The sequence below is a fragment of the Apiospora phragmitis genome (assembly GCF_038363925.1).
Source record: "Apiospora phragmitis strain CBS 135458 chromosome Unknown utg000008l:1.0-3514335.0:1.0-3519231.0, whole genome shotgun sequence".
NCBI classification, from domain to species: Eukaryota; Fungi; Ascomycota; class Sordariomycetes; order Amphisphaeriales; family Apiosporaceae; genus Apiospora; species Apiospora phragmitis.
This window is the reverse complement of record NW_027117407.1, coordinates 2,731,199-2,757,390: the sequence shown is the minus strand read 5'-3', so window position 1 is coordinate 2,757,390 and position 26,192 is coordinate 2,731,199. Positions and strand designations below refer to the sequence as shown.

Genomic DNA, 26,192 nt, shown 5'->3' with positions numbered 1-26,192 from the left:
GAAACCGTTACCATCATGACGAAAACGTCCAATAAACGTCTTTGAATCCCCAAAGCGCACCAGTCTTGGCTTTGTTCCTATTGTGTAGCTCATATACCACGGCTGTATTTGCCTCGCCGTCTTTATTCCGTTGCCCCTTGTCGTACTTCACGGGTTACCCATACGACACCCCACCTAGCTCTGGCTCGTACGGACTCTGGACCATTTCCCTACAAATCGAGCATAATCGTCGGAGAGAAAACAATAAGGATGATTTCTAAGTTTCCGCGCTGGGACTCGCTGTCTGCCGAATATGGGCGGTGGCATCAAGACGTGTCCGACAAGAATGGCACCTCTCTCGGTTTCCAGCCTTGGCTGTTGAAGCAGCGTACCGTCGCCAACGAGCTGTTCTTCGACCTCAAGCGCCTTGCGGTGGTCAAGAAGTGGTCGAGGGCTAGGTTCTTCAGGAATGCGAAGGAACTCATGAAGCTGAAGGGGCACTACTTTGGAGACTTCGAGGTTTCCTTACTATGAGGCTGTCATGGATGGAGTGGCAATCAAGGATATGGTGTACCCATGGAGTGTCATCTCACAAGGCGGCGCGGCAACCAAGGCCAAAGAGGAGGAGAAGGTCGACCTCCCTTCTCAGCTGGTTACGACGCCGTGCTCCGCCTGTGGCGAGGATGGCAGCAGGCCAGCGTGGGGTCGTCCAATCAGTTTCACCTGGGACGGATCCAAGGCGTCCGAGAAATACTACACTTGTCCCAAGCCGGGATGCACGACGGCCTGGAACGAGTATGTGCGCCTGAGTTTCCTGGCCAAGAAAGAGGGCTACGGTGCCTTCGTCCAATGCCCCCAGTGCCTGTCGGACATCTGCGCCGAGTGCGGCGCTATCAAGCCGACCGCCGCCCAGAAGTACTGGAGACAGATCATGACCGCGTTCGATACTACTCCGGGGGAGAAGTCGTACGGATCCAAGCCCTTCCGCAAGGCGGCGCATCAGAAGGGCTTCACGGAGCGAAACCTGACCGACGTCTATGCCCCGCTATGTGTAGACGACTTCTTCTTCACTGCTGGGACGCGCTCCAAGAAAACCAAAGAGGAGGAGGAAGGGGATACCGAGAGCGATCTTATCTCCATACCGGGGACGACGCTGAAGTTCCGTCCCGACCAGCCCAAGGAGGAAATCAAGGAAGCGATAGAAAAGGAGAGGGATATGAAGCAGCTCTTTGAGCTGCGAGCCCACAGTAGCGACAGTGGGGGCGACAAGGACGAGCCCCGCGGCCGCCAGATCGCGCGGATCGACTTTGCCCCGATGCACGACAGCAACCCCAGCGACAAGTGGTTCTCGCTGCGCAACCGGGAGCTCTACGAGGAGTCGGCGCGCTTCTGCGCCCGCTGGTTCGGCGACGTCGACTTCCCCGCCGACTACAAGGGCTCCGCCTGGCTCGAGGACTACGGCGAGCAGTTCGTCCAGTACTCCAACCTCGCCGCCGCCGAGGACTGGCTCATGGCCCCCTGGGACACCATGATGAAGCAGGGCAAGCACCGCAAGTGGCTCGTCATGGGCATCTTGTCCCAGATCATGGAGAAGAAGATCTATAGCGAGCTTCTCTTCGGTGCGTCCGAGGCCGAGAGCGAGGAGCTCGAGAAACAGGATTCCATGTTCCTTGCCGCAGACGGTATGTGTGCTTGAACCTAGCTTTTACCCCCTTCACATGACGACGATCCCGGGTGACCTGCTATTGGCTAGTGACTGACTGACTGACTGACATGAACGTTACATAGGCTACCCCCGAACCAAGCTCCGCAGCCAGATGATCAACATGTTCCTGGGCAGCAGCACGACGTCGTCGCACTTCTGGACCAAGGTCGACCACCTGACCAACAGCACCATGGCGGTCCTGCTGCCCCTGGCCAACCTGCTGTGCTACTTCCGCGCGCCGGAGCGGTGGACCGATACGTTCGAGATGTACTCGCAGCTGCACTCGCTGATCGCGCAGGTGGGCTACTTCGCCGTCTGCATGGCGCGCGACCCGACCATCTTCCACGTGCTGTCGGCAACGCCGGGCGCCCGCATGGACTGGGGCATGGAGGCGCAGGCCAGCTACGAGCTGTACCTCGAGTGCAAGGAGGAGGCGGAGCGCCTCGACAAGGACTGGACCGAGGAGCAGCAGGCCCGCCTCACGGAGGCCCGCCTCGAGTGCGACGACAGCAGCGACCCCGAGGCCGCGCAGCACCTCGCCGCGCTGGAGCGCCAGTTCCGCGTCGACCGCCACCATCGCCTGCGCGGCGCCCGCGTCAAGTACGCCATCTGGCCCATGGTGACGCGCTACCGGCCCGAGAACGAGGGCGTGACCCTGCCCGGCGGCGGCAGCATCAGCCAGCGCCAGTACGACCCCCGCATGTCGGACGCCGACCTCGAGCAGGCCGAGGGCCAGCGCATCCTCGACATCGGCAAGTGCGTCGTCGTCTACTACCAGGGCCTCATGTACCCGCGCCAGAACGAGCAGACGACGACGGGGCCCGACGGGACGGTAGTCGACGCCACCGTCGAGCGCGACGGCGCCACCCTCTTCGACTACCGCGACGCGGTGCGGCAGGCCCACGACGAGGTCAACTGGTCCCATGGCCGCCGGCCCCGCTTCGCCGTCGCGCTCGCGGCCTGCTCCGTCGTCATGGTGTACCGCGTGCAGATCTACCAGGCGCTGCGGGAGTGCGTCCCGGCGTCGCTCGCGGAGCTGAGCGCACTGGCCCGGGACCACTGGCCCGCCCTCATGTGGGCGCTCTCCGTGGCCGGCGCCGTAGCCCTGTTCTTCCGTCGCAGCCGACACGTGCTGTTCACGCTGGGCGGCGCCGCCACGGGAGTGCTCCTGGCTGTGGAGAGTAGTGCGTGGGCGGCTTCTTGGTCTGGGCCGGCTAATTCGCTGTATGCCTATGTTTTAGCTCTGTTTGCCTATTTGTTTGCCTTTCTCCAGAGCCTGGTGGGAGTTTCCCTTCGTGGACAGTAAGGAAGTTTGGGGCTGGTGTAAGATGGTGCTTTAAACAAGTCTGCTGTTATTACCCTGGGTTAATTGAATCCCCCCGAAGCACTTCCTAAATTACCATGTGTATCTATATACTTCCCGAGTCAATTCCATATCTACTAGCTAGCTATTCTTTTATCGATTGGTTCTGTTTCTCGATCCATCTTCTTCACAGTCCAGGCCAAACCTGACGTTGCGATGAAAACGAAGATGGGGAAAAATAGAAGCATGAGGTTACGCATCAACCTGAAAGCAGTGTAATATCAGGGACACGAGGGAGACAGAGGCACCACCATGGCTAGCATGCTGGGCCTCCGTCACCTATTAGTTTTCTAAAAATATGAGATCGGTTGGATCGGCGCCCCGGTAAGTAAGCGCTACCCAGCGATTAAACTGAGCAAGAACAGATACTACACTTGATCTTAGCCAGAAAGGCAAAAGAAAGCTGAGGAGGGAAAAGAGAGGCGTTCGAATATAGGAGTGAGCATGCGGCTTTTATATACGAAGACAGTGGCCAAGAATGTGTAAACTGACTGCTGCCTGCTTGGTTGGAGCTGCTGCCTGTTGGTGGCGAGAATGCTGAGAGCATGTACAGCTTCTGCCTGTTTGTTATATGTAGCATCTTTGGCATCGAGTAGGCTGGCTCAAGTCGATCTTCTGCTGTTCAGGAATACAGAGGGTGGCTAAGAAGTGTCATTGATTAAGTCTGTTTGCTGAATCTCCTCTCCAACCGGGGAACTCACTAATGAGTATTCTCTCGCAAGAATGCACAAATGACATATTGTAATCGAGTTGTCTAAATGGTATTAAATCATGCCAACATCGCTTGTATGTCGGCACCGCGACAACTCCACTGTGTGCCTGCTACCTGTCTATTGCGTAGAGTCCTGTTATTGTAAACAAGAAGACTGAAAAGGCCTGGGTATCCCGTTTTTCTTCTCAACCGAAATCAGAACGCTGCCGACCCGTCTCTAAGCGATTAATCAATGTTTTGGGCCCAGCCAAACTCCACGTTTTGTCCAAGTATCATCATCGACGCAATGAACCCCCGTCGCTCCTTATTTGCCCCATCTTGCTGTCTCATCGCCCTCCACCCACTCCTTTTCCTGATATCCTAGCTGTTTCTTGACTTCGTCCACCTTCGCCTGGTCGCCTGTGTTCTTTCCAGCGTTGTCGCTGATCTTGATTGCCGGGTTGCCGTCGGCAGAGCTCAGCTTAATCACAATGTTCATCGGGGACGACTTCTTGCCCGTCTTGAGATTGACGAAGTCGTTGGTGAGGAATGTCCCCACACCAAAGGTGGGTTGGAAGCCTGCCTCTTCGGAAACCTTCTTGTACTCTATGCACTTCTCGATGTTCAACGAGTCGGAAAAGACGAGGGTCTTGGACTTGATGCCCTGTGAATCATAGAACTTGCGCATCAACTTGACGAACTCGGCTGGATCGCCAGAGTCTTGGCGAACGCCTGTGAAAACCTCGGCGTACGTCCGAGACGATACGGCGCCATCCGCAGCTGCCGGCGCGTTAGGGGTGCCCGGGAGGTATTTGATAGGCTTGCTGAATGCCTGGAGGAAAGCGGGCGTGCCAAATGTGTCGGTCAATGCGATTCCGAGCACACCTGCACCAAAGCATCCTACCCATCGTTGCAAAGCCTTCTCTGTCGCTTCCTGGTAGTTATTCTCGATGGCTGCCGTGCCCATGAACCACTCGTGGGCCACGGTTCCAATAGGGGGGATGTTGAAGCGCATGGCCAGGTGCACATTGCTTGTGCCAGAGATCTTGCCGGGCAAACCCCGTTTCTCGCCCTCCTGGTTGGCCTTTACCAGGCCACGGAAGACGAGAGCTTGGGTGTGGTAATCTCTTCGTCTGCGCGTGCCGAACTCGGAGGTGATGCAGCCTGCCTCGAGCAACTCCATCCCTTGTTGTATGCCTGCTCCTCCTGGCCATCGTAGCTCCATTCCGTGTCCATAAAGCGAAAGTAGGCTTCCGAGGTGAGGGCGAGGAGGGGGATCTCGTAGAGGATGGTGTCGACCCACTTGCCGCGGACATGGATCTGGAAGTCGCCGATGTCGTCTGGGCTTCCGGTATCGTCGCCTATAGGCTGGAAGGTCGTGACGATTTGTTCGCGAGGAGAGAGGCGGAACTCCTTGAGGAAGTCGAGGTATTGCGTATTCAGGTAGTTGCAGTGTGTTTGCAGGTAGCGCAACTCATCGTCGGAGAGGGAGATGTTGCCAAGCTTGCTGATTTGGGTGGTGAGCCACTCGAAGGCCTTGCGCGACAGCTTCTTCTCGGGAGTACGGTTGGTAAAGGCATAAGTGACGGGAACGTCGGGGTGGTACTTGAGGACGGCGCATTGCATGGTCAACTTGTAGAGATCGGTGTCGAGGAAGGATATGACACCCTCGGGGAAGGGCGTCGACGAGTTGAAGTCCAACATGGTGTGTGTATGTATGTATGTATGTAGACAGTAACGCTTCAAATGGTTATGATGTTCCGGTCATAGGTGGGAAGCAATAATTATACTATATTGGTATGCGTCAGGTATTGCGGTAATTGTATTTCGGAGATGGGAGTAAACCTTGGACCTCAGCTACTCTCGGTCTGGGCCTACCATTGATCTTTTGTAGCTACTGGTAGGCATTCAGCTCCGGTGCTACTACAGGGACAAACACCGAATTACCCCTCCACCCCCCAAACCCTTCCAACAAACGAACAGACCCTGCCCCCACCTTCCTCAAACAGTAGTCTGCGATCGGCAACAAGCTTCTCCAAGCTCGAGCCACAGGAGGCTGAAAGAAATGGGTCTTCAAGTCCCTTCTTCAACATCCATCTTCTTCTCGTTGCGAACTTTGGACTATTCACGGTACTTCTATAGGCATTCTTGCGAAAGCCGAGTACGGGATAGTTGACTAGGCACTAGCTATCTCATGCCTTTTGCTGCTCCCTATTGTTATGCCTCTTCTCCATGTCGCTTGTCCCACTTCACGCACGCGCGCGCCTTTCTAGGGATGCTTCTGCCCCAGCCTTCGGATATGCATATATCTGTAGCGCATCGTCTGCCGCCGGTAAACGGTCCGGTGGCGCTGATTTCGCCGGATCAATTATCATGGCGCCGGTACCGTCTTTTGGTCGTACTTATTGATTGATACTAGGGGGCCTATATCGACACGATAGTTTGTCCGTTGAGGTTTGATCATTAAAGATTTGATGGACCCTTGGTAACGACTAACACTAACACTATAGCAAAATCTCAGAAGCAATCCATGGACATCACACACTATGTAAGTAGCTAACGATATATTAATAAGATTGTGGACCAAATAAGACATTGTCGCAACGGTTTCTCTCGACAAAAATGCTTCTGATGCTCGCCATGGCCTTATACAACAGGATCTAGGTACTTTGAAACATGTCCTTGATCTTGACGGAGCTCCCGTTGGAGCTCTGGTACGAAATCATGTCCAACCTCACGGCCCCATCTCTGAGGAAACTATCCCAAACCTGCAGAGATCTTCACACACTCTGCTCTCCATGGTGGTGGTATCGAAAGGTGCGCGAATCAGCCAAGACACCTTCGGATCCCTTCAACTGCCTCCTAATAAATGCCACCTCCTATGGCAATATGGAAGTCCTGCGGAAAGCAGTCGATGCTGGGTTTGCGCCATGGGACCCCAAGGAGGCTACATTCTCCTTCTACTTGGATTCCACCAAGAGGCCCAGACCATTGCGCCCAGAAATGCCAGTGTTGGCCAGACGTGAGGGTAACCTCGCCCAAATCTCGATTTTGGGTAAGGCAGCATCCCACCAGAAGTTGACATTTCTCAAATGGCTATCCAATCTCAAAATACCACTCGAAGATTGGCGCTTCCATCAGATAGGCAGGCTAACTCTCCTCATGATGGCGGTCCAAGTAGGGGAGCTTGATGTGATTAAGTATCTCACGGAAATCTTACCAAGCCCTCCCTTTTTTTGCTGATGACCCCGAGAGACTTTTCGATATCGCCCTCCGCAAAGAAACTCCTAATGATACCTTAGAGTATCTTATGAGACGCCTCGGCCCCCCCAATCATGCGACGTGTCAGGACTGGTTTAAAACTGCCATATGTTTTAACCCCAGGGGCCTGAAGTTTCTGATGGCCCACGATGGAGATCTCGGATTCAGCGGAAGAAACGCAACGAAGGGGGTTTTGGAGATGGCGTTGGATGCGGCATTGCCTCGAAAGAGGATTTGTAATGTCAGCGTAGAAATCATCAACTTGGTGCTTCGGTGGAGCGTAGGAAAAGTGCCAAATGCAAAGGAGCGCCAAATCCACTACCCTATTGGGAACTTTTTGTATGCTCTACGGTCCGGCAGTTCCAGGAAAGGAAGGACGCTGGCATATATAGTAAAGAGGTTGGTCCAGGACTACCGAGTCACATGGACTAATTCCAGTGAAGGGGGAGACGAGCCTGGAGTTTCGCATTCCTAGAGGACTGCAGCTGTAGTCAGGCGCGCCTGGAAAATTCCTGGCTGGGGTTTTTCAAACTCCTATACCATTACACCCCGCAAGACGCTTGCCGTGCGTCCGAAAACCGCTACGGCTCAGAAGACCGGGCGGGGCCACTGCGGCTCGTGTTAGACCTGGCGTTCTCCGACAAATTCAAGAAGGGGCTCTGCCGGTGCCGCCGCAGAATCCTGGACTTCCTCATCGACCGGGGCGAGGTCGACGTCAGCGGGGGCCGCGGCACAGCGCTCGGGACACCGCTGCACACGTTCTGCGAGAACGTGTTCAGGCTACAGTCCCGCGGCTGGTTCGAGGGCGGGCCACAACCCTGGATCAGCTTCAGGAGGTGCTTCCCTGCCTGACCTTCCTCGCCGAGAAGGGCAGCGACGTCGCGGCCCTCGACGAAGAAGGGCGCACCGCGCGCGACTGGCTCGTCGATGGAGAGCAAAAGAAGCGCGGGGAAGGCGAGGAGGCGTGGGCGCTATACCTCGAGTGCAGACCGGACCTTTACTATTTCACGAAACAAGCGCTTCAGTTCTGGCCGATCAACCACAGGGCTAAGAAGAGTTGGGATTCTTGGATCAATTGCCATGACATGGCAAAACGATTGCATACTTAAGTGGTTCAAGTCTTCTTTGGACCTTATATATCTCGGAACAAAAAGAAGCTGAAGCTTGTTATACTCGATAATATGATTGCAGGATATACTTACAAAATTTATCTACCCGCTCAGGAGGGCCTCCAGCGTCGCTTCAACAAATAAAGATGAAATGCTTCTTTCCAATTCATTGATACCATTGAGTCCGGTATCGCTTATTAAATTGGTCATTGAGTGTGCAATTCCACTACTTGCACCGTTTACCTGCATTGCGTCGGTCAAGACCCCTTTTCTTTGCCTGGATTCGTCGACAAGGTTGACATATTTGCTCTTCACCTTACGCACCTCGGCGGGCCTCTGGCCCAGCATAATCTGCTTTGACGGCTACGCACGCGAGGCGCGATCATGGCCTCGAAGGAGCTCAACAATCACCTCGGCGCTTACAGAATGTCATAGCAGCATCACAAGCGCCCCATCCAACGACGGTGGATTTGCCGTCCGGCTTGCCATAGGGAATCTTGGCCAGTAGGATGGCGACTAAAGGGGCTGCATCACAAGCTGTGCGAACGCAGAGCAACTGATCCAAAGCACTTGAGCTCCACTGATTGCACTCTTGCTAATGAGTTTCGAGATACTAGTAGAGCTGATGCCGGTCTTTCATTTGCCATTTTGATTGTTGGAGTAGGCAGGGAGGCTCTCCTGCGATGCTGGGAGTTTCAGCCCCCAATGAGGACATTCAGCAGTGGAGCATTATAGTCTGGGCTCCCCGCACTTTTCATAGGAAACATCCTTCGGGTTTCGGGGTAAGATGGGCTTCATTCGGCGTAGTTGTCGACGAAGATGAGTTCGTTCCGGTGATGTTCTTCGGACTCTTACTTCCACAATCCATCCACTGGTATGTTTTGTAGGTACGTTTCGAGCTCGAAGTAAAAGGTAGAAAAAAAATATCGACAAGCTAAGAGTTATTATCATGTCCGACTCACAATTAGCTGTTGACCGGAAGAAGAAGTACGCCATCGTGGGTACAGGGGGTCGTGCCATCTTCTACTACACGGCCATCGCCCAAGACTTCTCGACAACGTCCGTGATTGTGGCGCTATGCGATACCAACCAAACCCGAATGGCCTATGCGAACTCCAAGCTGGAGGCTTTGGGCCATGCCTCGGTTCCAACATATCCGGCCTTGCAATTTGACCAGATGATCCGGGACACCAAGCCCGACGAGGTAATCGTGACGACCATCGACCGCACACACAACCTATACATCGTCCGCGCCCTGGAGCTGGGCTGCAGCGTCGTGACGGAGAAACCCATGACCATCGATGTGCCGCGCTGTCGGGAGATCCTCGACGCCGTGGAGCGGACGTCGGGAGGCGGCCAGGGCCAGGGCCAGGGGGGTCGGGTGCGTGTGACCTTCAACTACCGGTACGCGCCGCACAACACCAAGGTGTTCGAGCTGCTGCGGTCGGGCGCCCTCGGGACCGTCACCTCGGTCCACTTCGAGTGGATGCTCAACACGTCGCACGGCGCCGACTACTTCCGGCGGTGGCATCGGGACCGCCGCAACAGCGGCGGGCTGCTGGTGCACAAGAGCACGCACCACTTCGACCTCGTCAACTTCTGGCTCCAGACCCGCCCGGCCACCGTGTACGCGCAGGGCGATCTGAAGTTCTACGGCCGCGAGAACGCCGAGCGGCGCGGCGCCACGGAGTTCTACGCGCGGGCACGGGGGAGCGAGGCCGCCAAGAATGACCCTTTTGCCCTGCATTTAGAGGACCACGAGCAGCTCAAGGCGCTCTACCTCGACGCCGAGCACGAGGATGCGTATTACCGAGACCAGAGCGTGTTCTCGGACGGCATCAGCATCGAAGACACGATGAGCCTGCTGGTCCGGTACCGGAACGGGGCCGTCATGACGTATTCGCTAACGGCCTACGCCCCCTGGGAAGGGTTTCGCGTCAGCTTCAACGGCACGGGCGGACGGCTGGAGCTGGAAGTCGTGGAAAACAGTTACGCCAATAGCGGCGGCGAACAGGCGGCGGAGGGGAGCATCGAGCGGACGACGTTACTTCTGCGCCCACTGTTCGAGAAGCCACGGGAGGTTGAGATAGCGGCCGGGGTTGGAGCTCACGGGGTGGCGATGCGGTGTTGCTCAACGACCTCTTCGGCGTGCCTACTACAGATGCCTATATGCGGGCAGCAAGCCATATCGATGGCGCCTTGTCCATTCTGACTGGTATTGCGGCAAACAAGTCGATCGCCACGGGACAGGTCGTCCATGTGGACGATGTGCTCAGGATCCCCTGAGGTCAGAATGTAGGGGCCACAACATTGAAGATAGGTACTAAAGTACCTAGAAATTGGGAAACGCCAAACTAGACCCCCATGACTCTGACAGCATTGGACGCTTGTTTGTATACCATAATCGCCCGAGTTGCAGTGGTCCTTGACTTATCAATACGCGCTTTCCGATCGTAAGAGAGCGTTCTACCGTGTGCAATGTTTGTTGGGTTTGGAGGCAGTAGCTCTCATGAGGGAATACAGGAAGTGACAATATGTAGCGCCGTGATGGCAAGAGCTACTGCTGATACTGACCAGGAAATCATATCAAATCCACATGATGATATCACCAACGTAGAGAGGCATACAAGTCATGGAGCATCTTTTTATCACAATCTCTACTCTCTAAAACTCCCATCAACTCGCCATCTATATAGAAATAATCCTCTCGGCATCGTTTCAGCATCATACCTTTCACAAACCAACATGCCTTCGTTGTTTGGCACCATTCTCTCCCTACTAGTCTTGTGCTGGGCTGTCTCTGGCACCCCAGTCGAAGCAAACGGTGTCGACATCCTCCTAAGCAAGCTGCCTGATGGTGGCTATATCATTGCCGTCGACGAGAATGGCAAACCTTTCGTGCATACCAATCTCACCGATGACTCAATAAGTAACACCACTTCTATCGCCGCGAACCCGTCGAATCCGGCCGTGACCAACTACTCTCGCCTCACTCCTCGCACCAAGGATCAATGGGACTGTATTGACGGTGAAGTGGTTAGCGAGTCATGCTACCACGACGTGGCGGGGAGGATGTCTGGTTGGTGCGATAGAGGGGAGATGGTGGGTAGAGCAATCCTTCCCTGTCACTTTCCCAGGTCTTGACTTGGTAAACTTGGACAACTGCTGATACAAAGCGATCAGCTCCCCCAACACAGATGGATAGTATGGATTGGCTGTGAAAGCACAGTGCAGGTTTATATCTGTAATTATGCGTTTGCCCAGAACTGTCTCGGCTCTGATTTAGACAATTACATGGCCGAAATCGATACCCGATGCCGATCAACACCCGGTAACTATGCCAGCGGATGGCACCTCCAGGGCAGCGGCGACAAAACCTACGGGCGCGGTCTGGCCAATAGCAAAGGGAGTGCTGAAAAAGTCTGCCATCATCTGTAGGATCAGTCTCTTTCAGAGCTGACCCAATGCTTCCCAGATGCTGCCGCTGGGCTACAGCCTCGAAGAAGGGTTTCTAGGAAGGTATGGCCCTTTTGTATTAGTTAGCAACAGCAAGATGAAGTCAATAAAAAGACATCTTCTCTTCCTGCATGTAATATGTTGTTTGTGTCATGTTGCGACTGCGTTCTGTGGCTGACAGCTACCCCTGCCCAACTTTTCGGTTTTTAGTGAGGTCATCTGTGGCTGGTGCATTTAGCCGTTGCAAAGTCTCAATGCGCTGAACGGACTGCACTGCGTACGTTGCGTCGCTTCCCGATCAATCAATTCAAAAGCAACATTGCTTTGGAGTTCTTGGGGCAGCTCATACATACAACATCGTGAAGCTGTAACGTTACCGAATCAATTTCGATCTGTATCATAATGCTCTCTTTGTAACCATCGTTACCATACAAATTGCCCGGCTTCTCCATCATCCCTAACTGTCCTCTCAAGACCTTGGTCGCTCCGTCATGTCTGTTCTCCGGAAGACGGGGCCCGTCGATGCTGGTAAGACCAAACGATGTTTTTCTACCCTTTTCTCAATCCCAGTGCAATCTTGGGTGAGTAGGCCTACTTATTAACTACTTGATAACTAGGTCACCGACTCGCGTCAGCGACCTGCTTCTCGAAGCGCACAGCCATTGCCCGTAACAGCAACTGGAGCACCTCCACGCATGTCATCGATGCGCTTCATCTCCGTCGACAATGTCTTACAATATGCTTCAGAAATCCCCTCCGGTCAACCTCGACTTCCCCCAGGGGTCTCTCCTCGTGCAGTCAGCGGCGCCCGCCGGATAAGTGGTGGAGGCCTACCCAATCTCGCCTCGCGGACAGGCCAACACAACATACCTTCACGAACCTCGAGAATCAGCGAGAAGCTTGTTTTGCTGCCGGTGACAGATGAGGATGAAGAGATCTTGGATGACGAGGGAGACGGCATGATCGAGGAAGAGGACAGGCCTCTGAAGGACGACGAGCGTGATATGCTCAACAAACGGGGCGCATTGCGAGGAAAGAGTTATGCCGAACGCCTACCCAAAGTGCAGAGAGCCGAGAAGCTTTCCAGATTGACGGCCTATTGCACGGCCCAATCGTACAAGATTAAGGCGACCTCGGAATTTTTGCGCAAAGAAGCACGATGCGAAGACGAAACTATACGACGACTGCTTGTACACTGTATATCACATCCCGCTCTTACCTGGCACGGATGGATACCGAGTTAGAAGTCGGCCAATCTTGAAGTCACCGGGCACGGGGAAGACGGTGGTGGATCTCGAGATTGAGAGAAACGAGCAGAGAGACGAGCACATGGGTTACTACGACGAGTACGGCTACGGCCAAAGTCCCAGCCCGACTCGCGAGAACGGCCATCATCGTTCTGCGTCTGACGATAGTAATTATGATGCGCAGGAAGCCTCGAATAATCCCACCAATCATCATGCGCCCGACGCTAAGCAATTTGCCGAGATGTTTGTCTTTTCCTATGGTGTGGTGGTGTTCTGGAATTTTACCGAGCAGCAGGAGAAGAACATTTTGGCTGATCTCGCATTTGCCGAGAACGAGTCAGGGGTGTCGCTCGTCACACGCCCCCTCGAGCAGAACGACTTCGAGACGGAGGAATTTCATTTCGAGTACAACGCTAATATTAAGCGACCCCGGATTTTCAACGACATGATCACGCTATTGCCGCGATCCGACCATATGGTCAAGCTGACCATCAGCCATGCCATTGCCCAAAGTACCAAGCTATGCTTCTTTGAGGAGCGCATGTCCGAGACCATGCTCAACGCCCAACATGTGCCTAAGCGGTTGGCTTTAACCGGTGACTTGAGTATGACAAGGACCGAGATTCTCAAGATATTAGGACGCTTGTTCAAGAGCCGCGTCGACATCAATCTATGTAAGTGGCACAGTCAAGCATTCCAACCAAGCATTTGCCGAGACAGTCTTGAAAGGGTTACTGATTCGTGATGCAACAGCTTCGAATATCCTCGATGTTCCTAACTTTTTCTGGGATGCCGAGCCCATGTTACATCCCCTTTATGTCGCCATTCGGGAGTACCTGGAAATTGACCCCCCGCATCAAAGTGCTCAACGAGCGTTGTCGCGTTTTCCTGGACCTGGCTGAAATCCTCTCGGATTCCGTTGCCGATGCCAAGATGAGCGCAATCACCTGGATCGTCATCGTCCTAATTATCATCAGTATCCTAGTCACGGTAACGGAGGTTGCGCTTCGCTTCGCCATCTTGAGCAAGGAGAAAGAAAACAGTAACGGAGGGAACGGAAACGCTGCCGACATCCTCAGGGTGAAGCTTCATGGCGCCATTGGAAACGCGAGCTTGGCCGAGCTGAAGCTGTGGAGCGCTGGCTTGAGCGAGCAGCAGCGTGGTGCGGTATGTGGCTCTGATTACGTCGGCACCACGTTCGCGGGTATTTGAGATTTTCCCCATCCATCATTCTCTACGGTTACACAAGGGAAACACTGTCTAGCGTGAATGGCGTTTGATTTTACCATATTATCAGAAAGCGATCGCGATACCCTTCCGAAAGAGGGAAACACAAACCATTCATGGGAGGGCTTGCCCATCTTAGTGGACATCAGGCGGCGTTACGAGGCTTTCTGTTTTATGTAGGAGTACTGACAAGTGGCCTTGCTTGTGCTTTGGATTTCGACTCAACGGGAGTCTTTATTGTTAATGCAAATACAAATTGCCCATTATTTCCACATCAGGCAACCGCCAGTGTCTGCTCCCTCGTGACCACAGGTGCGTCTTTCATCGGCTCCATGATGCGAGGGTTGCCATCGCTCCAGGTCAAGATACGGTTATACTTGCGAACACTCCAAGGATTCTTCCCAGCTTCCTCGGGCTCCTTGATGCGGACTAAGTCGAATTCCCATCTCCCCTAATATCTAACAGTCATTGATAACCCTTTCTATCTGACTGCGAAGAATAGAGCCGTGACAAATAGAAGCCATATAAATCAGTATGCCGAACTTACATCCTCAGTGTTGCCCAGTATAAGACATCTTGAAGCCGCACATTGATCCGTCTTAGTCAAGAGGATTAGAGTAATCCATCATGTTATAGTTCCGGTGTTAGATCACTAAGCGCCGGGCGACCCTCAGTTCTGGGCGTTACCACTACTAAACCCGGTTCATCTCCCGTAACGGTCTCCGACGAATGATTGTTTTCACGGGCTGCCGAGTTGTTTATTCAACTTATCGTGGAGTAATAGAAACATTATTCTGGCTAGGCTAGAGTGAGATGGTAAGAAATGGTTTGGGAGGGCAAATATCGTTCATTGCCCACCCATGTTCCTCCACCGCTAACATTACGAGTTCGTACTCATCAATAAACATGATCTCATTAATCCCATCACATACATCCAACATAAAACTACACTTCAGATGTAGGTATAGAGTCGGATCTCTTCCCCCTTTCGCTCCCTAGATCAGCTCCAGCGCCAGGTTCACCGGGCGGCAGGTCGGGTTGCTCGGCGGCAGCGAGAAAACCCACGAGACCGTCTCGTACCAGTAGCCGCCGCCGACGTACTGGTAGCACAGGTGCCAGTTGGTGGCGTCGACGATGGGGCCGGGCCCCTGTTCGGGGCGCGCGTCCGTGTAGCCCGAGTCGTCGCGGCCGGTCAGGTAGACGGAGTGGTTGGCCGGCGCGCCCGCGTCGTCGTCGTAGAAGCTCACGGCGGCGCCCTGCTCGTCGCCCGGGTAGAACATGGCGGGCGCGACGTTGGAGGCCCAGTTGCCCTGGGTCTCGAGGATCATGGCCTCGGGCACGTACGTCGTCCCGTTGGGCCCCGACAGCGGCAGCTGCCACACGAGGTAGCCCGGCTGGGACACCGCGCCCGTCTCCGGGTTGTAGGACAGGTAGTCGTAGTAGTACTCCTGCGACGTGCCGTTGGCGGGGCCCGCCAGGTAGACTAGCGCCTCGATGGCGGCGCCGGCGTGGTACGATGCGCCGTAGCCTAGGGATCGCCTTGTTAGTTCCTGGGTTCTTTGCGTGTGCGCGTAGGAGGCGCAGTGGGAAGAATAAGGGTAGACCAGTTCTTACCATCGATGGACTTGTCCGTCTTGCCCGTGATGTGGATGTGATATGGCCCGGTCTGGTTGGCGGCTAGGACGGCACCGGTGGCGAACGCGGCCAGAGCCGTGAAGTATTTGGAGAGCATCGTAAGATAGTGATTTTTCGATTATGGTGAGAACTGTGTCGCCGATGTAGGTGAGTGAGTGAGTGGATAGACAGAACTGTGCGACCTGCTTCTGTCTCTGGCTGAATGAGAGCGCGATCCAGCGACCTACTTATACGATGGTCGAATGCCTTCCTACGTTACCCGTCTTTCGTTCCTCAATAGTGCGTGGCGATCCTGCGACATTTGGCTTCTTTGGGTGTGGAGTAAGTACGATCGCGGAAGGAGGTAGGTAAGTGGCTCGGTGGTTGGTAACCTACATGTACTGAGATGGAGACCGACATGCAGCCTGCCGATGATGAAATCTTTGCTGGGAGCTGAAGTGTCTCATCAATGTCTTGACCATTTCTATTTGGGAGGGGCTAGCTAGCCTCCCTAGATCTCGTGCTTCTAGGAAACGAACGACGACGATCTACGTGCAACCCCGCCCTCGCTGCTTGTGCGAAAGCGAGCGAGATGCAGAATCCCACCAGTCGCTTGGTATCGCAGCATGTTTCTTACTAAGGGCAACCTCGTATCCAGCCCTGACCTTGGTGAGCACTAGGACTTGACTCAAAAGAAAATACACATGATCGTCCAGATGACACGCTTTTCTCGTATTCAATATGTCGTGATGCAATGGAAAAGCGATAGTAGCAGCCTCGGCGCCCAGGAATCTTACCACCCCAACGCGATATGTTTAATGCTGACCTAAAACCACCAATAACATATCTACACCAGCCACCGACGCCTCGCCTCTCTGACGCCTAGCATCTCGAAAGCGGGCCGAACCGGCTATAATCACTGCATAGCATATACTGGCGTTATGTGCACAAGCTGAAAGTCCTTGTTTCTGGGCTATGAATATGTTTTACAATGTACAGATTTGTGCTACGGCTGTTCGTATAAACGATGCGCGCGCCAATGTCAAGCGGGTGTATATGACAAAACTGCAACGTTCCACATTCGATGCTTCCCCGTACGAGCAAGGAGCATCTACGCATGTATGCAAATAAAATAAACTCATCGACTTTTCTTTTCCTTCCCCGGGCGAATGCAAGGACAATGCGCTATGTAACGTTCGAACCGACACTGGAAAAGGAGAGAAGGCGGAAAAAGTGCATCATCATGTGTCAGTCATATGAACAAATGAGAAGAGGAGAAAAGGGGAGCTCCGGCATACCCGCATCGTCTCACTATCCCTATTGAAGGCCCAAGTAGAAAATAAATACGAGAAAGCCCCAAAATCGTACTGACGTGCATCTTCATTTACCATGCAGCTTCTCCTTCAGATATACAACGGCTGCGTAGCCAGAGCAGCACTGCGTCGTCATGCCGTGCGCACACCAAGGGCATTTGACCATAGTCGTGATGGTCGCCGAGACCCCGAGCAGCTTGTCTTCGACCACCGAGTCGGGCTTCGCCATACACTCGTACACCCGGGAGGGCATATCGTGGAAGAACTTGCAGTTGCAACATTCGACGAGCATCTTGGCCAGCGGCTCACCTCTCCGCTCCGGTGACGCCGGGCGTGCTGCGGGAGGCAGGGTGCCCTTTGGCGGGTAGACCGGGCGCAGTGCTCGGGAAGATAAGGGGTGAACCGGCACCGTCTTTCGAGCTTCTTGAAGGTAGGCAGCACTGGCCGATGCAGGATTCTGCTGCGAGTCTTGGCTGGTCGAGCTGCTCTTCCGCGACGATTTCAACGAAGTCGGCCGTAAAGCTGGAGCTTCCGTACCGAGCTCTGGAGGCGGAGAATTCGGAAGGCTGGTAGGAAGACTGGTGGTGGATAAACCTCTCATCTTGGCTTTCCTTGGGTAGAGAGGTTGATGTCTGAGCGGAGGTAGGAAACTGGTTGCATGTAGGTCTATCGCAGAATGTGCCTTGGGAGGAAGGGGCTGCCGCCGTGGCGCTTCTGGGACCTGTACCGACTCTTCTGTTCCCTCTTTCAACTCATCAGCGAAGGCTACCGAGGTAGGCGTTCCCGCCGGCGAGGGCGTCGAGGCCATTGCGTCTAGTCGGTGCGAGCGTGCAGACGTCACAGAATGGGTGTCGTGGTCGATCGGCAGGGCGGTGCGGCTCCAACTATCATCTTGGATGTATGCGTCAGGATTGAACGTGCGAGAAACGCGTCCTCCAGTAGGTGAATCTACTATCGATGCTCTGTAGGCCTTTTGAGCTGCTCTTTCGTCGGCTTGTGTGAGTGCTGACCTAACGGTAGACCGCGGAACAATATCCACTGAGTGTCCTCTGCGGGAATGTGGCCGTGAACTGTTTGGAGTCGTCATCGCCGAGGTCAGGGGGCGAGCTTCCCCATTCGTAGAAGATGAAGATCTCTCCGAGTTGTTGCCACTGGATTGCTCCTCTTGCAGAGATCGAGGCTGATAGTGAGTCTCTGCATAATTTGTCTCGTGGGCCGCATCACCAAGATGTTCGAATGCTGGCACATCACTATCCGATTGGTCAACTGATATGGCTGGTGATATGACAACCGCTGGGCCACCCAACAATGATATTGGTACCAGCGTAGGGTCTCGAGCAGTTGCGTTCGCCGGCTGTGTTGATGGTTCTCTCGCACTTTCTAGGCTCTGTGCCATGATGCTCCAAGGTTCTTCATCATCTTCTTCTTCGGAGGCTTCTTCAATTCGAGGTGATGATGGCATTCTGCCCTCTGCAGGGGATCTCAACTCAAAGATGAAGGAGCGTAGGACTCGGAAATGAACGCGAAGTAATCGGCAGGCTTCTCCATCTTGTAGGGTCTCTGATGAGTGCTGGAGATTATGAAAGGTTCTTCTACTCTGGTAACTACCTCGGTCACAGGTGTTTCCTCGCTTGAATCCGTGGCGTTTTCAAAGTCATCATCATAGCTGACGGCCCTGCCAATGACGCTTGGTGAAGGTGATGCCTTTTTTGCCGGAGCAGGCGCCTCATGTTCCGTCAGTCGCGGGTCGAGTGCTCCAGAAGTTTGTTTGGCCGTTGACACATGTCTGCCTGCAAAGCCACGATCCTCCTCGTGAGGTAGATGATGTCTGACACTCAATCGATCGATTTCATCCATGTAGGGTGAAGCATAGCTGTCTATGTTAGACTGGTAGTCTGGTTCTTTTCCGGCTTGTTCCATGCGCTGCACCTGGTCTTCTGGTGCTTGTACTGGGCGCTGGGAAACCCGTTGCGCCTCAGCATGTTCCCTGGCCTGGCTCTTCTGGCTACTGGTGGTCTGGTCTCCGCTTGGTTGGGCCTCGACCTCGCCATTGCGGCTTTTGGTCTGGGCGGCATAGCTGTGAGGACGTCGGCGCCCTTCGTTCGCGACAGGTTGTTGGGGGGCAGACATATATCCTGTGGCATGTAGTCGTCGTTCCCGTCTTTCCGTGAGATCAGCCTCGTCATAGTCGCTGCTCGAGTCTCTTGGACGAGATGATTGCGCCGCTGGCTGTCGTCCCCGAATTTCTCCGTTGTCCGGTGCCCCTTCCATCTTCTGCAGGAAAGAGGTGGCTGACGTTGGGCGAGTGTCGTGCTGTGGGGAAGGCATTACTTCTATGCTACTCATTGCTGAGCGCGAAAGAGGCGGGCGAGGTTTGTCCTCCTTGGTCTCTGAGTCCGAGGGCTGGTAGTGAGATACGAAGGCCCTTTGAGTCTCGAAAGTAGGGACATACTGCGACCGTGGCCAGGGTTCGAAGGGTGCCGACCCAGCCCTGGCCTTTTTTCTTGGGAAGACATCGACTGCGTTGATCCCGAGCCACTGGATCTGATTGACGGCGCTTGGCGCGGATTGATGAAGTCATGGTCATTGTACATGTGCGAGGGAGGTCCAGCGGTAGTACGGCCATGAATAGATTGTGCTTCTTCGACACTGCTCCTCGGAGTCGATGCCTTCTTCGGTCCTGTGGAGCTGCTTCTAAGACTCGCAAGAAACCCTCTGCTCTTCGACTTGACGTTTTCATCGCCTGAGGCCTGGGGTTTTGGATTGTGGACCGCCATTGTTTCCGGGGGGAAGTCACTCGTTGACCGATTGAGACTCCTTGGATTTAGTTTCAGTTGCCGTTCCAGTTCCGGTGCTGATAATGAGCGATCTGAAGCTTTGAGCGCCTGGACGCTTTTCGTATCCTGGGAGGAGCCTTGCTCAGTCTGTTAAATTGTTTTTTTGGAGGCCTTAGTCGCTTTTTCCTCCAGCTTCTTTTTTCTCTTTCTTCTCTCGCTTCTTGGCCTTCTTCTTGCTACTCTGTCCGAACCCTTCCCAGCTGGGTGAATGACAGATAGAAGACGCCGCGTCTGATAAGTCGTCCTCTTCGTCTTCCTGAGGCCCCGAGAACGTCACGGTTTTGGTACGTTCTCCAAGTTCCTTCCTAGGCTCAGAAACTAATTCCGGATTCTCTGTGGGAGGAGGCTCATCATCTCCGGCACCCTGGGTCGAAGTTGGGGACGGAGGGATTGAGATTGACAGAGAAGGCAAAGCAGCAGACCTCCGAGCGACTTTCATATTTTGAGTGGGTGGCGGATGTGCAGAGGCACGCCGAACCCGCAATGCTAAATCAGGAAGGGCGGATGGTGGTGGTCTTGTACCTATTGGTCCTGCCGGGGTGGGACGAATTGAGCCATTGTCTTGAGTGCGCTGTATCTATAGGGAGTGAGAACAAGACGTGTTAGTGGGTGAATTTATGGAGGGGCCGTCAATATGACTGGCAAGCATTGCCGTTCTCCGTATGTAGAGTAGGCAAATACCCGAGGCAGCGTACCTTGTAGTGCTTCTCCAACTCCAACATACGCGAGAGACTATCCTGCCTTCCTGGCATGCCTGGCCTTTCTGACCTGGCACCCCGTACTATGGCCATATTGGACATGACGCGTCAAATCAGGATGTATGAAAAGAGTAATTTGTCTCGGCTAAGGGTAGCTACGTGGTTTGGTTCGCAGTGGGATAAAGGGCCGTTCCCCCGTTGCAATGGCATCAGCAGCGAAGTCTGGTCCGCCGGTCTCAGATTCCTGTCTTGCAGGAAATCTGGGGAATTCTTTTTTTAAGTGATAGATCCTGAGGGTGTGATGGTCGGGGTGTGTATAGAATGCAAGAATACTACTACACACTGATCTGGCTCTTGCAGTGCATATTCTCACTGTCGGATCCGATACCTCGAACGATCAGGTACTTGTTGCTTATTGAAGCTTTTGCCGAGAAGCGGTAGGCCCCAACTTGTGCGACTGACTGGTGGATGGCCCGCTACGAGACCCGAGGTTCGGTATGGGCAAAAAGGGAAAGGAGAAAATGAGATAGTGTCTTTTAAATGGAGTTAATGTGACCACGGACTTTTTCGGTGGTGTAGCCGTTGGATGTAAGAAGACACCTTCCTTATAGTGCGCAAGCGAGGGGCTGAGGGGGAGCAGAGCCAACTCGATGGGGATGAACACGAAAGCCAACCGGTCAAACCAACTTTGCAAGAAGCAATAAATAGGATCGATCCAGTCAAAAAGAGACGACAGGAAAGTAGACGCGCACTTGTTTTCTACTTCTACAAACCGGCAAAGACATGGTACCTCGTTTAGCCCCTGAAAGACCGGGAGACGGAGAACTGGGGATGTCCAGGATGATCACGATAAAGTTGTTACAGCTGCAAATCGGCCCTTCACATGGCCCCATCCAAGCCAGCTCCCTGTCCGGCCGGTTCGTCCTACCGTGAGCAAGTGATGGGGAAACAGAGGTGGGCGGAACAAAGAAGAGAAGGCGAAGGGGGGCCCAAGGCAGGACATTGCCAAGCAATGTTTGCTGGATGTACTGCCTCAGGTGAACCCAGGAAATGTTGGCTAAAGCAAGCGGACATAGCGAAGCAAGACTGGCTGCTCGGCAGCTCGCATACCAGGTTGACAGGTCTCCCAGCAGCTCACCGATGCGTAGGATTGGGTGTGTGTGTGTGTTCCTGCGGTGTAACAAAGCCCTAGAAGGATAACAAGAAAGATACATAGGGGCGGGCAGTCAATCAATCAGTAGTAACATGCATCGCCGTCCAATTCAATAAGCCACCGATGCCTGGCAGCTACTTTCAACACGTAATACGCCCGCAGGCAAAGAAAATACGTAGAGAGCCTGGTGGTCTGCACGTGGTGCCAGCAAACTGGCTAAGTATCAAACTGTGACAAAAGTAACACGAATGATGTTGTTTAGAGGTCATTGGAATAACAGTAAGCTCCAGTGGTGTGTCCAAGACCAGCGGACCCATTAAACCCCATCAGCTTACCTAGGCCCACTGTAGATCGATCCCAATCCCTGGATTCAACTGGGGGGAGGGGCGCCGGGGAGGGGTTAGTCTCACTGTAGCTAGGCCGACTACTATGTAGTGACTAGGCGGGTCGTCTAGGGTCTTCGGGACTGAATGTATAATCCTGATGTTAGCTCATTTTCTTCTTCTACAACTTTCGTGCTTTAAATCCGTACCAGGTAATTATCCGCCAAAGAACCCGGAGGCGTTCGGGCCCTCGGGGGAGCTCACGATTGAAGGCATGTATGCTTGGATCCCTGTTGTCCTCGATCTATTGAAGAACAAGCTTAAAATAGAACATATTAATCGAAGTAGGTATGCACAGTGGTCCACCCCTTCTTTGCCGTACATGACTTGGACAATGGCCCTCCGATATCGAGATGCAGATGCAAAGAACTCATGTATGCTTGTCCAATGCCGTCACCTACGTCCATGTCATACCCAGTCAGCTTTTGGTTGCTTTGCATCTAAGCGACCTTGGGAAGCAGCAGCCTTGCGGTTTGACCTGAGTTCGGCATTCGATATGGACCCGGGGGTGTCTTTTTGACATTTTTGTCCCTGATTCGAACTTGGTCCAGCGTCTCTCCCATTCATTCATGGCCCCGTCCGCTTTGCAGATCACTTTTACAACGGAGCCCTCAAGATACTCAGCCTTTTGCAGTGTAGCTTCGTCAGGCTTCTCATGTACAGCATACGCGATCGATTTCGGCAGACTCAGACGGGACCTGCATCCTGACTGCCCGACTTTGGACCGCCTGAAGGACCTGTGGAATGGACGGCAAGTGTCTGCTGACGCCGAGGCCTTCCGCGGAATGATCCCGTTATGGTAGCGATCAGCAGTATGCGTAGCATCCACCAATCCCAAGCTAGCAAGTGGCTCTCCCCGGAGTCCATACTCCTGGACACCCTATTGGTATGATGCTCTGACCGACCACCACCACATCAAAAGCTCGCCAACTCGACTCACGATGCCAAAGTGCGCTTTCGGCGATTATTGTAGGGCCACTTTAACCGAATTAGCCGCCTAGGCTTGGCCAAGCCCGCCGTCCGCAACTTCCTTCCAGCCGCACTATAACCCCACATCGCCCGTCGTCAATGACCACTCCGGTGGCACCATCATCGTCCAACCATGCTTCCCACGCGGCACCGAGGAAGCGTCCTCCACGGACGCGGGAGGCGACAAGCTTCCTCGTTCTAGCAATGGGTTGCAATGCAACCCATGGTGCGCGAAAACTCACCCGCCACCATGCAATCCAGTTTCGATCATCACAATCTTTCCGCAATATATTGACAGGGCCGAAAGCGAACAGAATTTTCCGGCTCGCATGCGACTACACCATCCAACGAGAAGGGCTGAAGCGCCCTTTGCTTACTGGCCGCTTATGCGTTAGAGGATCGGAATCTAGTGGAGTGCGTCACATCGCTGATACTTGCTGAATCCAGCAGTCTTCCAGAATCCACCGTGCCCAGTCAGCTCGCGGAGTATTCGATGGTGCCTGGCTAGTGGACTAGTCCAGACGATCCAACTACAAGTCTGACTTTAGGCGTTTGCTATGTATACCAGGCGTGGAACACGATACGTTGATTTATACGACACATACCAAAACTTGTATGCGCTTGTCAAGTTCAGAAAATGATGCCACCTTACAGCCTCACCGGACCTTCGTATAGGACATGATGTTCGCCCGAGTGTCATGCAAGGGACTTACGAAAGGCCACGACGGCCGAAAGGGCGATAATCCAAGTTGCCAATAAAACCATGCACGTGGGTTTTGTTCTTTTTATAGAACACAGACTGTGCGACATTGTATTGGATGTACATTAGCAGTATGCAGCCTGTGCCGCCTGCAAAACAGCAAATGCATCCCAGAAAACACCGCATCATGTACCTTCCATCCCGCTTCTCGCTATGCAAAGTTCACTCGCCTAGGGGTATACAAGGAATCGCTAAAGCACAAGAAGTGTCGATTCTTTCGATCAACACCTGATCCCACCTATCATACCTTCACTGATGATGACAAAGTACTGCCGTTCCGGGCTATGCGTCCACTGATGTGGTCATTGCGACGGCGAGTATCGTTCTTGGAGGGACTGATATGCATCCAGACCTCATCTCCCAGAGCCCGTGTAATGACGGCGACGAGTGGCTTTCCATTTGCGTCCGTAGGCGCACTTTTGGGAGCTCCGCAGAGCCAGTTCATCACTCGCAGACGCAGTTCGTTCGGGACCTTTAGCCGCGCCGTGATCCATCTGTCATGGGGTCTATAATCTGCCGGTACGGAACTGTGGGTGACGAGAGGGGTGGTATCCAAAATATCTTCAACCAGCCAGAGATTTACTACAGTTTGGTCTTCGGGTAGTGTTCTCTTGCGGGATTTTAAGGAAGAGTTGATGGCGAGGTAGATGGCTCGTTTTGCGTTGACCAATGTCTTGCCCAGCCATGACATCCACGTCGGATAGAGCAAAGTAAAGTCTGTCTGCCTAAGATGTGTTGAGCCTTTGATAGTCATCATCCAGCAGGGGAAGTAATTGCCCCTGGTCTCATTTCCAATGTCGACCACCCTCTCAAAGGTATTCTGCCAATGCATGAAGGCCTCGGAGCCGATGGCAAGGATCGGTCTTTGCACTCGGTTCTTACTGCTCTCGTCGACTACAGGTAAGCGACTCTTGGTGATTATTCCTTCCTATTCCAGCCATTATTCCTCGTTATCACAGTGTCTCAAGGGGGATGGATTCACCGTTTATTCGAGGAGTTGGGGTTATTCCCTCCAGAGACATTCCCTTTACTCCAAAAAGGGTAATACTTACGCCATGAGTCGGTAGGTGTTGCCGGCCCCTAGGCACCTAATAGGATCCCTTGTCCGACTCAAGGGAACCTCTCTGTTTCCCGACAGATCTGCACAGATGTAGCTCCGCCAAAGGGGCCGCCCATGATGGTGGAACGTTCGAAGAACATACGCCCAGTACAGTCCAACCAGTCTACACCTTCAAGATCTTTGGAACTCGACCCAATAATGCCCTCCTTACGCAGATTCGACTTGGCTACAAGATCCCCTGTCCAGAGTTCATCAAGCTTAGCACGCTAAACGCCTCTTCGATCTCGGCCATCCGCATTTCAATCTGTGCATTTCGAAGCTCTGTATCAACCCCTTTCGCATTATGCGGAGCAGTGTCCTGAGAATTGTCCTTGGGGAAGATGCAGTCAACTTCATAAAGGGTCCTAGGTTCCGTGTTGTCGATACGGTTGCCATACGTGAGATTGCTGCTTGGTGGGATGTTGACATAGGACCGCGCACCGCTCCCATCGCAGTGTTCCATGGCAACGACAGTGGAAACCGTTCGACGCCAGTTCGCCGCAGAGTGCACTATAACACGTCCTGGAACTGTCAAGCCCGTGAGAAAACACGACGACCGGAAATGGTAGTGACGGTGATGTACCCAGTGACGAACATATGAGGAACGTTGAGGAACTTCACATAACCCCTCTAAGTCTGAACCCTTGGTCTCGGCAGCCAGGCCGCCCTCGACGGTTTGTTGCCGTGCTTGGCGTAATAGGTAAGGTCCGTCGGATAGTAGACAGATAACAGAACAGTTTCCATGCGAAGCGCATAGTCGTGATCACGCTTGATGTGGGAAAAGTGACGGCGCTCCCGCTCGGGAACCTCCATATCCATAGTACCTACCGAGTAAGGGTACAGTATACGACGGCAGCGAGTGGAAAATTCGTCCCCTCCATCTTTGAGGCAGGGGTCGTGATCAGGAACTTGCTGCTTTTCGGCACCACGCTTGGTAGGGTCTTTCGTAGCGTTCGTGGCATGAGTGGGTGTGGTCTATATGCAGAACAAGATACGATATCTGTTATAAGCAATCGTGGTTATTGGTTGAGTAATACCTAAACGGTAAAGGTCATTCCGTATCGTGACAGTATTATAGCAAGTTCTATTCTGAATGCAAACGAAGAACCAGAGCTTGGGTTGCTCAAACGTTCGTTCTCTCACACGGGCTTGTAGGTTTGTTATTGTGTTATTCGGGGTTTCCAAACAAGAAAAGAAATAGAGAAAACCGAAAAGGAATAAACACGTTTCCTGCCAAGTTAGGGCCCGTTCCACTGCATAATGTTTGCCCTTCCTTCTCGCCATCCACTTCGACGTCTCTGCTCTCTTACTCCTGCGAGACCTTCGTC

The 26,192-nt window shown here is 53.5% G+C and overlaps 10 protein-coding genes across 10 annotated transcripts; 3 read left to right on the top strand and 7 right to left on the bottom strand.

The window, feature by feature from the left end:
• Positions 1-249: 249 nt before the first annotated feature.
• On the top strand, positions 250-2,990 carry PG994_009278 (uncharacterized protein; the record flags this gene model as incomplete). Its single annotated transcript, XM_066860687.1, has 3 exons — positions 250-437; positions 475-1,661; positions 1,768-2,990. 3 exons carry the CDS (start codon positions 250-252, stop codon positions 2,988-2,990), a joined length of 2,598 nt encoding a protein of 865 aa, XP_066714276.1.
• A 1,073-nt stretch (positions 2,991-4,063) lies between these two features.
• PG994_009277 (nicotinate phosphoribosyltransferase) lies at positions 4,064-5,442 on the bottom strand (the record flags this gene model as incomplete). Its single annotated transcript, XM_066860686.1, is given in 2 exon segments — positions 4,064-4,902; positions 4,917-5,442. The coding sequence occupies 2 exon segments, from the start codon at positions 5,440-5,442 to the stop codon at positions 4,064-4,066; spliced, it is 1,365 nt and encodes a 454-aa protein (XP_066714275.1).
• Positions 5,443-7,580: 2,138 nt separating this feature from the next.
• On the bottom strand, positions 7,581-8,081 carry PG994_009276 (uncharacterized protein; the record flags this gene model as incomplete). Its single annotated transcript, XM_066860685.1, has 2 exons — positions 7,581-7,970; positions 8,001-8,081. The coding sequence occupies 2 exons, from the start codon at positions 8,079-8,081 to the stop codon at positions 7,581-7,583; spliced, it is 471 nt and encodes a 156-aa protein (XP_066714274.1).
• A 976-nt stretch (positions 8,082-9,057) lies between these two features.
• PG994_009275 (uncharacterized protein) lies at positions 9,058-10,394 on the top strand (the record flags this gene model as incomplete). Its single annotated transcript, XM_066860684.1, has 2 exons — positions 9,058-10,151; positions 10,199-10,394. The coding sequence occupies 2 exons, from the start codon at positions 9,058-9,060 to the stop codon at positions 10,392-10,394; spliced, it is 1,290 nt and encodes a 429-aa protein (XP_066714273.1).
• A 459-nt stretch (positions 10,395-10,853) lies between these two features.
• Positions 10,854-13,978, top strand: PG994_009274 (Sporulation protein rmd8; the record flags this gene model as incomplete). The annotated part of the gene is made up of 6 exons (XM_066860683.1): positions 10,854-11,144; positions 11,373-11,528; positions 12,039-12,092; positions 12,182-12,754; positions 12,828-13,485; positions 13,674-13,978. Coding segments are annotated over 6 exons (2,037 nt in total), but the record flags the coding sequence as incomplete, so codon positions are not given.
• A 1,055-nt stretch (positions 13,979-15,033) lies between these two features.
• PG994_009273 (uncharacterized protein) lies at positions 15,034-15,770 on the bottom strand (the record flags this gene model as incomplete). Its single annotated transcript, XM_066860682.1, has 2 exons — positions 15,034-15,566; positions 15,653-15,770. 2 exons carry the CDS (start codon positions 15,768-15,770, stop codon positions 15,034-15,036), a joined length of 651 nt encoding a protein of 216 aa, XP_066714271.1.
• Positions 15,771-17,032: 1,262 nt separating this feature from the next.
• Positions 17,033-18,427, bottom strand: PG994_009272 (uncharacterized protein; the record flags this gene model as incomplete). The annotated part of the gene is made up of 1 exon (XM_066860681.1): positions 17,033-18,427. One exon carries the CDS (start codon positions 18,425-18,427, stop codon positions 17,033-17,035), a length of 1,395 nt encoding a protein of 464 aa, XP_066714270.1.
• Positions 18,428-18,447: 20 nt separating this feature from the next.
• PG994_009271 (uncharacterized protein) lies at positions 18,448-19,742 on the bottom strand (the record flags this gene model as incomplete). The annotated part of the gene is made up of 2 exons (XM_066860680.1): positions 18,448-19,256; positions 19,418-19,742. The coding sequence occupies 2 exons, from the start codon at positions 19,740-19,742 to the stop codon at positions 18,448-18,450; spliced, it is 1,134 nt and encodes a 377-aa protein (XP_066714269.1).
• Positions 19,743-19,914: 172 nt separating this feature from the next.
• On the bottom strand, positions 19,915-20,593 carry PG994_009270 (uncharacterized protein; the record flags this gene model as incomplete). The annotated part of the gene is made up of 2 exons (XM_066860679.1): positions 19,915-20,379; positions 20,498-20,593. 2 exons carry the CDS (start codon positions 20,591-20,593, stop codon positions 19,915-19,917), a joined length of 561 nt encoding a protein of 186 aa, XP_066714268.1.
• A 3,342-nt stretch (positions 20,594-23,935) lies between these two features.
• Positions 23,936-25,327, bottom strand: PG994_009269 (Platelet-activating factor acetylhydrolase; the record flags this gene model as incomplete). Its single annotated transcript, XM_066860678.1, has 3 exons — positions 23,936-23,956; positions 24,013-24,490; positions 25,056-25,327. 3 exons carry the CDS (start codon positions 25,325-25,327, stop codon positions 23,936-23,938), a joined length of 771 nt encoding a protein of 256 aa, XP_066714267.1.
• Between the last annotated feature and the right edge of the window lie 865 nt (positions 25,328-26,192).